This window comes from Cotesia typhae, unplaced genomic scaffold, assembly GCF_013202065.1.
Source record: "Cotesia typhae breed Kobodo isofemale line unplaced genomic scaffold, CoteBio_Ctyphae contig_23, whole genome shotgun sequence".
Classification (NCBI taxonomy): domain Eukaryota; kingdom Metazoa; phylum Arthropoda; class Insecta; order Hymenoptera; family Braconidae; genus Cotesia; species Cotesia typhae.
Window position 1 is genome coordinate 728,149 of NW_027423729.1, and position 11,937 is coordinate 740,085.

Here is an 11,937-nt window from a genome sequence, read left to right on the forward strand (position 1 = left end):
AATGCTCTAATAAAAACGTATAAAATAACTTTAATTAAAAAATCACTAAATTATAGAATCTAGATGAATAAAAATAAAAATAAACTTAGACAATTATCCACATTAAAATAACACTTGTCAGTTTTGTGTCAAATTTATCAGTTAAAAATGACGACAAAGGCAAAAAGAAAAATATTGAATAGAATCTGACAAAAGAAAATGTGGCTCTTTGTTCTTGCCAATAAACGCAACGAAAAAAGAAAAAATCGTTTTTTATTCACATTCTTTCATTTTTCTTTTTCCTCTTTTTCAACGTATCACCGGCGTTAACGAATGCATGCTGTACAAATCGAGATTTAAGGGAAGATGAAAAAGACAATGAGTAAAAATGATGACAATCATGAAGGGAAAAGTAACCTAAAAAGAACGAAATATTACCAAACGAAAATCAAAAGACTCAAGACTGAAAAAAAGTCAAGGAAGTGATGGAACAAAAATAAAAAGAGAATTACTATCATGATGATGATAATGATGATAATAGTAATCGAGGAAAGACACAAAAAAGATCCTGAATCCTTGGATAAAAAAACAAGTGCGTGCCTGCGTGTTTATGTGAGGGCAATTATGAATAGAAGAAGAAAGGCACTGTACGAAAACTTGCTATTGAGAGGAAAAATAAAATCTAAATAATCAGGGTTGTGGAGAAAAACAATAGGAATAGGAAATGAGTTTTTGCAAGATCTGTTGGCTGATGGACAAGTGTTACACTAGTTTCATTGGACAACAGAGGAATAGAACTAGTCTATTTATACATGCATGTATATATGCATGAAGATAAAAATTATTAACGCATGGAAAATCGTAACACCCGCATAGTAAAGTAAGCTTATGTATTCATCTTCATTATATTTTTTAATTTACTGTTATTTTATTATTGATCTTCTTTTATCGAATACTTTCGCTCTTTTTCTGGTGTGTTTGGACACAAAAATTCAATTATAGTACGTGCAAGAGCCGACAACCATAGATTAGTAATGGGTCACTAACGCTATACAGGGTATACCTATTTTTTTATTGTTGCTCTTTTTTATAGCTTTTTTATTTTTTTAAGAAGATGAAAAGTATTAAATAATTGTTGTGTATAAAAATATTATGCAAATTACAAAATTTTATTTTGGTCACAAAAAGCAAGAAAAAAAATATGAAACTAATTTTTTTTTTAACTGTTTGCAAGTAAGAGGCAATTTTGAGGTTTTTTAATACAAATGTAAACATCGTAATACATCAATAGCTTCAATTATGTCACCAACAGAATATAATTTAAGTTATAAAAAATTACGATGATGCTTAGTAAATTTTATTCTATTAAGAGCAAGTGAATATACGATGTGCATGTAAGCTTGTAAGACATTTCATACATTATGCTGATTCTAATACAACTAAAATACTAGAAAAAACATTCGTTTTATGTTCATAAATTTTTATTCAAAAAGAGCTTGCCATAAAAAAATATGATTTTAAAAGCAAACATTAAAAAGCGAATGTGTTTTAATTGCATAGAAATAAATGTATCCAGTAGTATAAATAGTGATTCGCGAGTAGGTTAATGTGTGTTGAGTGTCGAGTGCGTGAATATAATAATCTAAAATGTATATAATTTGTTAAAATGTCATATATATGAAAATATATTATGCTTTCATAGAAGGTGTGGAGTTGGATGGAATGCAATGTCTGTATGAAAATACTAGGGCGTCATCAGGTTATGCTCATGCAGCCCGAGGTATAATTAAAGGAAACTGCCATATACGGAATTAATAATGAAAAACATAAGGTGGCTCGAAACAAAGTTGCAGCTTGCTGCAGAGAACTGGAAAACAGACGCAGATATTATATAACCTACATGTTAAGCGGAACAACCAAAGGAGAGGAAGAAGAAGTGGAAGCAAAAGACGAATATAACTGAACCATGGCCTAATCAAGAAACTCCTGCGCTATTATACGGTTGTGCATATAACTACCGACCATTTCTCCGTTAATTAGATTCACAAGAAAGCACTTGCATTCACGCTTGTCTCCATACCTACTTGTATTTAAGTGTATATGTGTGTAGCTGGAATCTATCCATACAAAATACACACATGGTTGGATAATGACTCTGCAAACGTTGTAATTTTATCATCAAATCAATCGATTACGGGCGCTGATCATTAAGTTCAACTCAATTGATTAATTATCAATTGAAACAATTATCTTTAAATATACATATCATTAGGGCGTTAATTCAATTATCATTTTCCAATTCAGAATTATATTCTGCTTTAACGAAACAATTTGTATTTATAGTTTTTACAGCATATAAATTTTTAAGAAAAAAAATTATCTGATAGTCTTATAAGGCTTTATAAGGAGACCAAGCTTTTTTACTCTGTTGAGTTCATATATCCGTGGAAGAAATAAAACTGAGACCTAAATAAAATTGGCATACTTTTTTTTTCTTAATTTTTTAGATATCTCATTTAGAGTCCTCGTTAATTGAAAGAAAAAAAAAAAAAAAAGAGAGAGAATGAAAAAGAAGCCTCCAGGACGAGTAGAAAAAGCCACGGTCTCATAACTCTGATGGGAAGTACCGAGTAGCAGTAAAAGGTAAAACTCATTAAGTGTGAGCAAACCCAAGTCACTGATGAGACGCACACTGAACCTACGAATCGCTAGATATGAGGGTAGTACGTGTAAAAACGGTATGTATTTATTTCTTCCCCCATATCTTTACCCTCAATATCCTTATCCTTAACATTTTTTCATCACCATTATAAACTAAATGAATTTTTTTATAATCAGAATTTTAATTTGAATTGAATTAAATTTTTAAAATTTGATGATTTATAAAAAAATTTATATCTGTTTGATATTATTAAACGTTTCTGAATCACAGTAAGTAGAGAGCGTACTTCAAAGTATGTAGCAAAAAAATAATTGTAACATTCACAATTAAAATAATACAGCATTACAAAATGAATTTCTTTTTATTACTGTACATCGTAATTAAATGTCGTTTTGCATCAAATGAATAAAAATATTAAAAGTAAAATGTTTGCAATTAAATTCTTCATCAAATTATCATTTATAAGACTTTAATACCTTTTTACTGCTTTATTCATATAGTTAAAATAAATAATTACTTACTATTTCCAAGAATATTTTAATTAAAAAAAATCTTATTCAACGATGAATTTGACTTTTTTTTAATTGTTTCTTATTTTATATTTTGTAACTTTATTGTTATTTTTTTGTTACCACTCGAGCGTAAAAATTTTATGAAGTTTACGTTTTCTTCCATTCGACATTGTTACGACTTAATATTTCTGCAAAAATAAATACAACAGTTTGGTCTTTTTAACCTGGAACGAAAGAACGATATTTTTTTTTCTTTGAGTCTAAATTATCTGAAATCTGCGGAACCGATAGTTTTTAATAAAACCCGAAAAACCAGCGGTTATTTACATATTTACGGGAGTAATCATTTAGTTTTTATTTATTAGGTTTTATATTTTTCGACAATACCCAGGGATTTTCAATTTACGTTTTTTGACTTTGCCGTGTCTTTTGTGAAATAACCGCGAGTCCGGAGGTCGCAACAAAAGAAACGAACGACTTGCAGGGAGACAACTGTAGCTGAAAGTTTGAACGGAAATAAAAAGCTAAAAAAGAGAGAAACGAAAAAGGAAAAAAATAAATAAAAACAAATGTAGAAAGAGAAAAATAAAAATAAAAATAAAAATAGAGAAAAGAAAGAAAAATAAATGAGGAAAAAAACATCCACACAAGCACGCGTGGCTCTGTTTTGGATCAAAGCCAGTCCTTGTGTTTTAAGATATTGCTTTTTGGCGAACACGAATAGACGTCGCCAGGACATTCCTTTCGGCCTAAAAGACCTACCTATATATAAATATATATACATATACATAAATATAAATAATTTCGTATCTGCTTTGGGCTGTTCTCTTCACTTGACTGAGTTTAAAATACCATTTTCAATAGCAATTACTTTGCATAAAAAATATTCAACAAAATTGCATTTTCAGACATTTATAGATATTATAGATTTTACCTATGGTCTATGTTTAGTTTTTACACATGAATTCAATTCAATAGAACAAAAAATGAAAGCGAGCTGATTAAGGCAAGTATTTTTCTAATAATTCAAACAATTTAAATACAATTTTTATCTCTTATAAATAATCTGACGCTTTATCTTATAAAGAGAGTCACGGCGACACAGCTGAGCTCTTGATATGGAATAACATCTATATAAACATAATAATAATTAGATTGAAATGTTAAAGTTCAAGAGTGGAATTTCATAATCTGGATAGTGATTGTCAGTTTCTTATCTAAAAAATTCCTCAACGCTTTATAGCATTTCAAGTTGGTAATGAGATCCCGAGTTACTAGTTATACAGTGAACGAAGGCTTTGAGATAAAATGACATAATATTGTGTGTAATAAAGTACACTAACTCGTGGATTAAAAGTTATATAAAAATAAAGATGCCTGATACTCTTTGAAGTTGAGTAAAAAATTCTTACCAACTTAATAAATACTTAATAATACTCTATCCATTTTATATATTTCATAACTTCTAACTTTTATTTATTGTTGTTGTTGTTTTTTAAAAAAAGTGACAAACTTATTTATCATTTAAAAGCTTGGAAAAAATATTTTAGATTAATTTAAATTTCGAGGACTGTGAAAATTTTTTTTTATTATTTTTGACTTTATATTAATCTTGATTTTTCAAAACAAGTTCAGTATTATCGCAAAAAAAAAAAATAGAGAATAATAATAATAAATGTGAAAAGTATTTCTTAAAATGATTATAACAATGATCCTTGACTAATTAGCAAAAGAGAAAATGTAAATGAAAGCATGACGTATAATTACGTGTATAATGTCAGTTAATGAGATCTCACGAAGCTTGAAAGGAAAATGGTTGACGATGGATGGGAAAGAAAGCACCAGTAGCAGCAGCAGCAACTCTCATCGCTGAGAGTTAAGATCGAGGCTCTAAGTTGTAGTAGTATAAGTATAAGTATAAACTCGTTGAAAATTCGTTTTTATCCCGAAAGGTCTCAATCTTAGAGAGTAAAAGAGGATCACCAGGAGGGAAGGAAAAAGAGTTGAGATAAAAGGGAAAGAACAGAGAATATAGTTGCACGATAGTGAGCACAAGCTAAGTAAATGTGAGTAAAAGATGAAGATGCGGATGAGGATGAGGATAAATATAAAGGTGAAAGTATATAATATATAACATGTAGAGTAGATTGAGAAGTTGAGAAGGAAAAGAAAAAGAGAGGAATGTAAGAAAAGTCAGAAGAGGTAAAGGTGGTGACAGTAGAGATAGAGGAGAAAGAGCAGATTACATGCTAATGTTCCAAGTCTCAACTGTCTCAAGAAGCTGGCTTCGATTTATATAGCCAACGGAGACCTTAGTTTCTTGATATATAGTTATATCCTGGTCTAGTTCGCAGCTACCGTCCTCACTCCTGCGTTTTAATACCATTACCTAATGGATTTATTTCCAATATCAGGCTCTTGATAAAATTGAAAAATAAAATGAAAAGATAAAAAAAAAAGAATTTTTCGCATGCATATAAAAGATCAAACCCGTGGAATATTTTAAAAGCATTCCATACCGGATTTTTTTATTATTGATAAACGAAAGAGCGATCATACTCTGATACGAAGAAATTTTTAAAAAATTTTTTATTTATCAAATTTGCAAAAAAATTTTTTTCGACTTAAGAAAGAGATTAATTTTTCAAAGCTTCTGAACATTTAAAAGTTACAAGAATATTTCAAAAGTTGATAGTTGTATTTTTTAATGGTTACTGAGTACTGGTATTTTTTTAAGTAGAAGACAGAAACAAGAAACTTCAAGATTTAGAGTCTCATTCATTACGCTGTCTTTTATTCATAGCTTAAATATTTTTGAAATAACTGTAAAATATAAGTGATTTATTTTATAGGAATTAAAAAAAAAATACAGAGCAGAAAACAACAGTTCGAAAACTTAAAATTAATTTCCTTGAAAAATCTGTCAACACATTTAAAAAAAAATTTTTTTTATTTCTGAATAATTTGGAAATTTGTTCATTTCATTCCTCTCTTTTAAAAGTGTGATTGATTAACAGTAAATTAAATTTATTACTCTCTGTATTATATCGAAAATTTTAAGCTGTAATTATTATCGGATAAAACTAAATATCGTACATACCGTTTTTAATCCAACATAGCTGTAAATTAATGAGCGATGACAGCAAACGTGAAAGTCATATTATTAAGTTATTTTAATAAACTAATAATTAAATTTAGCAATTATTTTTACCCTTTGAAACTGAGTTTTTGTTTGCAATCGTATTAATTAATATTATTATTAATTAATAAATATTTACCGCACAAAAAGAGCCATCATTTTTTTTATTACAGCTGTTATAGCATAATAATATTTTTCTTTTCAACGTATAATGATACTCAATAATGTTATTTTTTTCTAAGAGCTTCGTCCGCTCGTAAAACATACATTTTTTAGGTGAATCGATTCTCTTTTTATGAGAAATAAAATATCTTATATTTTTTTATTTATTTGAAAATCGGTTGATATCGAAATTCAAAATTTTACGGATTTCAGTCTTTTAATAAAACCTACATATTTTTAAAATATGAATAACTTTTGCCGGTGCACTGATTCTAAATTCCATCGTGTCGTTCCGATAAATTTAAAGATTTTTGAATCTAAGACCTATTTTTTTAATAAAAGTTCATGTGCTAGATATTAAATCAAAAATTTTATAATATTATAATCTCGTTCTTGTATTCAAATCAAATAACACCAAAAATCTATTTCAGCAGACATTTATTGCAATCTAAAGATTTTTTTTTTTTTTAATTTAAAAAAAAGTACGACACCTAAATTACATAATTATTATATAACTATAAAATACATAAATTATAGCAATCGAAAATAGAATGATGTCTCGTGAAGCGTGTCAAAAAGAAGATCAAGTTATAACCGCCCACCATGAAGAGAAGACGACGTACCAGCGTAAGTAAAGTCTACGACCCGTGTCGTTGGGCAACCTTGCTACTTTCTGCCCCGCTTCTCCAATTTTCTCGTTTATCTTCGGCAACTTTCTTTACTTATACGTTGCCTGTGTGACTAGACATCGTTTTCTCGACCGCGGGTTCTTCGCAACAGAGCACCACTAAAACCAAGACTAAAATTGAGACCGAGAGAACCTTCAGAGGCGAGCAAGTAACTATCTCAAAATCCGAATTTAATAATCGCTTTAAATGCAATCTATCGATCTCATCTCCTTCGACCGAACTTTTATATTTTTAACCTCTTTCTCTTTCATACCAATACTTAGTTTTTCTTTTTGAACTTTTAAATTTACCACATGTTACTTTGATTTATAGTTCCATATATTTGTGAGATTTTATCCCGCTCGAGATTGAATCTATCTCTATGTTTTATTTGCTTTATTATTGGTGATAAAACGAAAATATTTTCTTATTGAATTTAAATAAATTTCACGCTGTCTCAATCATTATCATTTATAATTAAAATTTAGTATTTTTATCGTCAAGATTACAGACCATTTTTTTTTTAAGTATCAAAATTTTTTTTTTGTTTTTCAAATTAATTTTTTTATAAAAAGTTTTTATTCATAAATTAATCAGTACTTCAAACAAGATGTAAGATAAACGGAGACTCTTAAATATACAAAACAACGCTTGTTGACAACTAAGGGAACAACGATCACATAAAACATGACATAAAGTTTAGATCCTTTGTATAACTGCGATGCTATTTTACTATCTCATTTCCCCTTAGTTCAACTTTACTAATATATTGCACGTCTCTAATGCGAAATGTTAAGGTGAACTCTATTGTTACAGGATGACAATAATTCAACGTTAATCATTTTCCCTGTTTCTGTAATTGGCTTCACTTTGTTTGGTTTATCATTAAAAAAAATTCTAATAAAAACATATTTATTTGTGTTAATGGTCTCATTGAACTCAAAAGTATAATTTAACTTTTGAATCCTTGAATTTTAACGTTCAAAATTTATTTTAACGTAAAATGAATTTTTTTAAATTTATTTTATAAAAATATAAAAAAAAAAGTAGTAAAATCACAATGCAGGCTAGATAGTAATATTTAAAAATAAAAAAGAATAACTTTAGAACGCACGAAAGAAATATTTAAACATACGAGTTCTGTCATAGACTCAAAATAAATAGTAATAAAAAAAAACATAACGATTAAAAAATAAGAACTGTTATTAGTGTTTAAGAAGTCAAAATGATTTAATGACTAACGCACTGTTTTACTATAAGTATCTACTGATAAAAAACCACCGCTTTATCTAATAAAAATTTTTACTGTTTTTGATTAATGGTTTGTCAACTCTTACTATAGAATTGTCATATTAAATAGTGATTATATAAATTTGACCAAATAAATAGAATAACAGTTAGAAAATTTTCATTAGTACAAGCGTCAGCAATAACTGTAGCTTGGGATTTTATTGTTGATCAATTAATTGATAAAAATAAAAAAATTTATATTTGGTTGGTATTTTTTCGGCTGCTAGACGATCAAAAATGGATAAAAAACTTTTCATATTGGATGGACTAGTTTTGATGTTATTTGTCAGCGTAGTCAAAGGAGTTGAAAATACGGAATGTGTAAATAATGGCGAAACAGTAAGTATATTAAATGATTTTAATTGATACGATAATTGATCGTGTAATTTTGATAATTTTGTTAGTGTGAGTGGTATGACGAACATCTCTGTTGCGATAAAAATTCCATGTGCAAGTGGATAGCTTCTCAAAATAGATATAAATGCGTAGAAAGAGGTGATTGTAGTTTTAATGATAAATGTATTGAATATCAAAAGCATTATTTATGTGAATTAATAATTATAAGAGTTGTTACGTGTATTTAATTAGCAAAACTTGGAGATCCTTGTCACAATAGCTATGATTGCAGTTTAACACTCTATTCTACATGTTCACCAGCAGGAAAATGTGTTTGTAAACGAAATAATGTCCAAGTTAATGGTACCAGATGTGTACCATTACTAAACGAGTTTTGTTGGAAAGAATCGTGCGCTCCCGAAAATTCAATGTGTATTGATAACAAGTGTAAATGCAAGAGTGGTTTTTTAGCTAAGCCCAATGATCAATGTTTGATAAGTAATATTAAAAAAAGAATTACAAAATTAAATTTATCTCAACTTATTAAATTTTTTTTTCATGATTGTAGTTTTACTAAGATTACAGTGCGAAAATGATGAAGATTGCAAATTTATCGAATTTTCAAAATGTTCTTTGAATAAAAAATGCGAATGTTCAAAAAACATGATTGCGAAAAGTCCGACATTTTGCTCATTACTTATAGGGGAATTTTGTAATAGCAACCGCGAATGTGGGATCACCAATTCTGAATGTGTTAATAATAAATGTCAATGTAAAACTCAATACCTTCCCTATTTTAATAATTCCGAATGTCAACTAGGTAAGTGATGAACTTAGAGTTAAAACTTAAATTTTGTAATTAATTTTAACATTCGTTTTCTAGCCTACTTGGGAATGTTTTGTGAAGATTCAGTTTACTGTGAAAATCGCATAAAAAATACGATATGCAATGACAATATTTGTGAATGCAATGCAAATTACTTCTCATGGGAAGATAATTCATGCCGATCATTATCAGACTTATTTTGTGAGAATGATGATAAGTGCTTAAAACTAAATGCTTTGTGCATTGACAATATCTGTCATTGCAAGCCAGACACTGTACTGATGAAAGGAAAATGTTTACCGAGTACGTACTATGCAATTATGCCTATGACAAAATTTCTAAGACCCGAGATCCCAATTTCCGACGGTTTCTTTCATTCTAACCTCTTTGGAGTATGTTAAATATTTTTCTTCTATATATTACATTTATTATATTTATATATTCTATTTATTTCAGGATACTTGGGGAGAACATGCGAAAAAACATCAGATTGTTTTAATATAAAGTATTCAGTATGTTTGAGAAATCAATGCATTTGCAACGATGGATTTAGTTTATTAAACCAATCATTGTGTGCTAGAAATTTGGGCACAATTTGTTTGGTCGATCAAGATTGTTTAATAAAAAACTCTCATTGCTACCATTATTATTGCAAGTGTCGGGATGGCTACATTCAAGGTTCGCTAACGAAATGTTTGCCGAGTGAGTAATCTGTTATAATATACTATAACATGAAAGCTACGCGCGTCTGGGTGTATTTTAAAAATTTTCGACTTCTAGCGGAATTACAAGAGTTCTGTTTTGATGACGATGATTGTAAATTGATGGCAAACGCTCGGTGTTCCAGCGAAAACAAATGCATTTGCAAGATAAACTACAGAGAAATTAACGAAAAATCATGTAGGCCACTGTTAGATGAAAGTTGCTCACACGATAATGAGTGCGTTGTAGCTAAATCTATCTGCTTTGAAAATAAGTGTCAATGTGACAGCAAAAGCTCTAAGAGGCTTAATGAACAGTGTTTTCACCGTGAGTAAAATGCAAAATTAAGTACAAAAACTGTTAAAATTGAAACCAAACAAATAATCGATAATTTTTAGTATTTTTGAATAAGTCCTGTTCACTTCATACTGACTGCAAAGACATTCCTCACGCAAAATGTTGGAACTTTAGTAAGTGCGTCTGCGAGACGAATTTTGTTCAGCTGCAGTCATCTAAATGCATGCCTCTGCTAGGAGGCTACTGTACACAACATAACGATTGTGTTACAAAAAATTCAATTTGCATTAAAAATACATGTCAATGTGATTTAGCGTACACCGAAAAACTTTTCAATAAATGCAAACCAAGTATGATTAATTCAAAAATTGGAATTTAAAATAATTTTATTTCAAAAAATGAAATTCAAAATAAGACAAATTTTTTTTGGCACGATTCAGGCAGAATTTTACAGAAAATTGCATTGGTTTTCAGTTTCATTGGGACAGCCCTGTAAAAGCGACATTAATTGCAAGCTAATACGAAAAGGAACATGCTCTCAAACCAAAATTTGTGTCTGCAAGCCGAATACCTTTGCTCTGGATAAAATGACCTGCCTGCCTACTCTAAACACTTATTGTATGTCCGATGAGTGTCAAATAGAGTTCTCTCATTGTCATAGTAATAGGTGTCAATGCAAGCCTGGATATTCAGAAGTGTCTGCCTATCAATGTATGAAAAGTAAGTATCATTTTTTTTCTGCTAAAAAATTAATGAAAAATTTATTAGTGGATTTTCTGCAGCCCAATCACTACATCCTTGTACGGACGTTTCTGACTGTGTAGAGCATTTCCATTTTGACTGTTCCGAAGACAAAAAGTGTGTTTGCAAAGTTAACAATATTGCAATCAACAATTCGACATGCTTGCCAAATTTGAACGGATATTGCTGGAAACAAGATCAATGCGTGGTTTTGAATGCTGAATGCATTGATTTTCGTTGTCAATGCAAGTCTGGCTCTTATAGTGTTTCCACAAATATGTGTATATAAGAATTATTTAAGGGATAGAATTTTTTAAGACGCTGATTTTCAAGCAAAAATTATGTATGCAGATGCAGTTAGCTATTTTTTTTTTTAAAACAATCTTTTTCATTTTAGTTTAGTTTTTTTTTTTTTTTTTTTTTTTCACTTCCAAATGATTGTTAAAACTATTGGAGTGATCAAAATTATTTTTGTGGAAAGGAAGTTAAAGTAATTATGTAACATATTTCGAGCAGAAACAATAACATTTTTATTATTTCATTCTAAAATTATTTAATGCAATTACAATGATAAAAAATATTTTGGTTTTAAAAAATCAAAATATTTTTATATTTTTAATGTA

At 29.0% G+C, this 11,937-nt stretch overlaps 1 protein-coding gene across 1 annotated transcript; it reads left to right on the top strand.

The window, feature by feature from the left end:
- The first annotated feature begins 8,649 nt into the window (after positions 1 to 8,649).
- On the top strand, positions 8,650 to 11,703 carry LOC141524953 (uncharacterized). The gene is made up of 10 exons (XM_074239146.1): positions 8,650 to 8,751; positions 8,817 to 8,907; positions 9,001 to 9,246; positions 9,317 to 9,568; positions 9,632 to 9,877; positions 10,031 to 10,276; positions 10,355 to 10,603; positions 10,675 to 10,923; positions 11,048 to 11,293; positions 11,356 to 11,703. Exons 1-10 carry the CDS (start codon positions 8,650 to 8,652, stop codon positions 11,601 to 11,603), a joined length of 2,175 nt encoding a protein of 724 aa, XP_074095247.1. The 3' UTR covers positions 11,604 to 11,703.
- Positions 11,704 to 11,937: the final 234 nt, after the last annotated feature.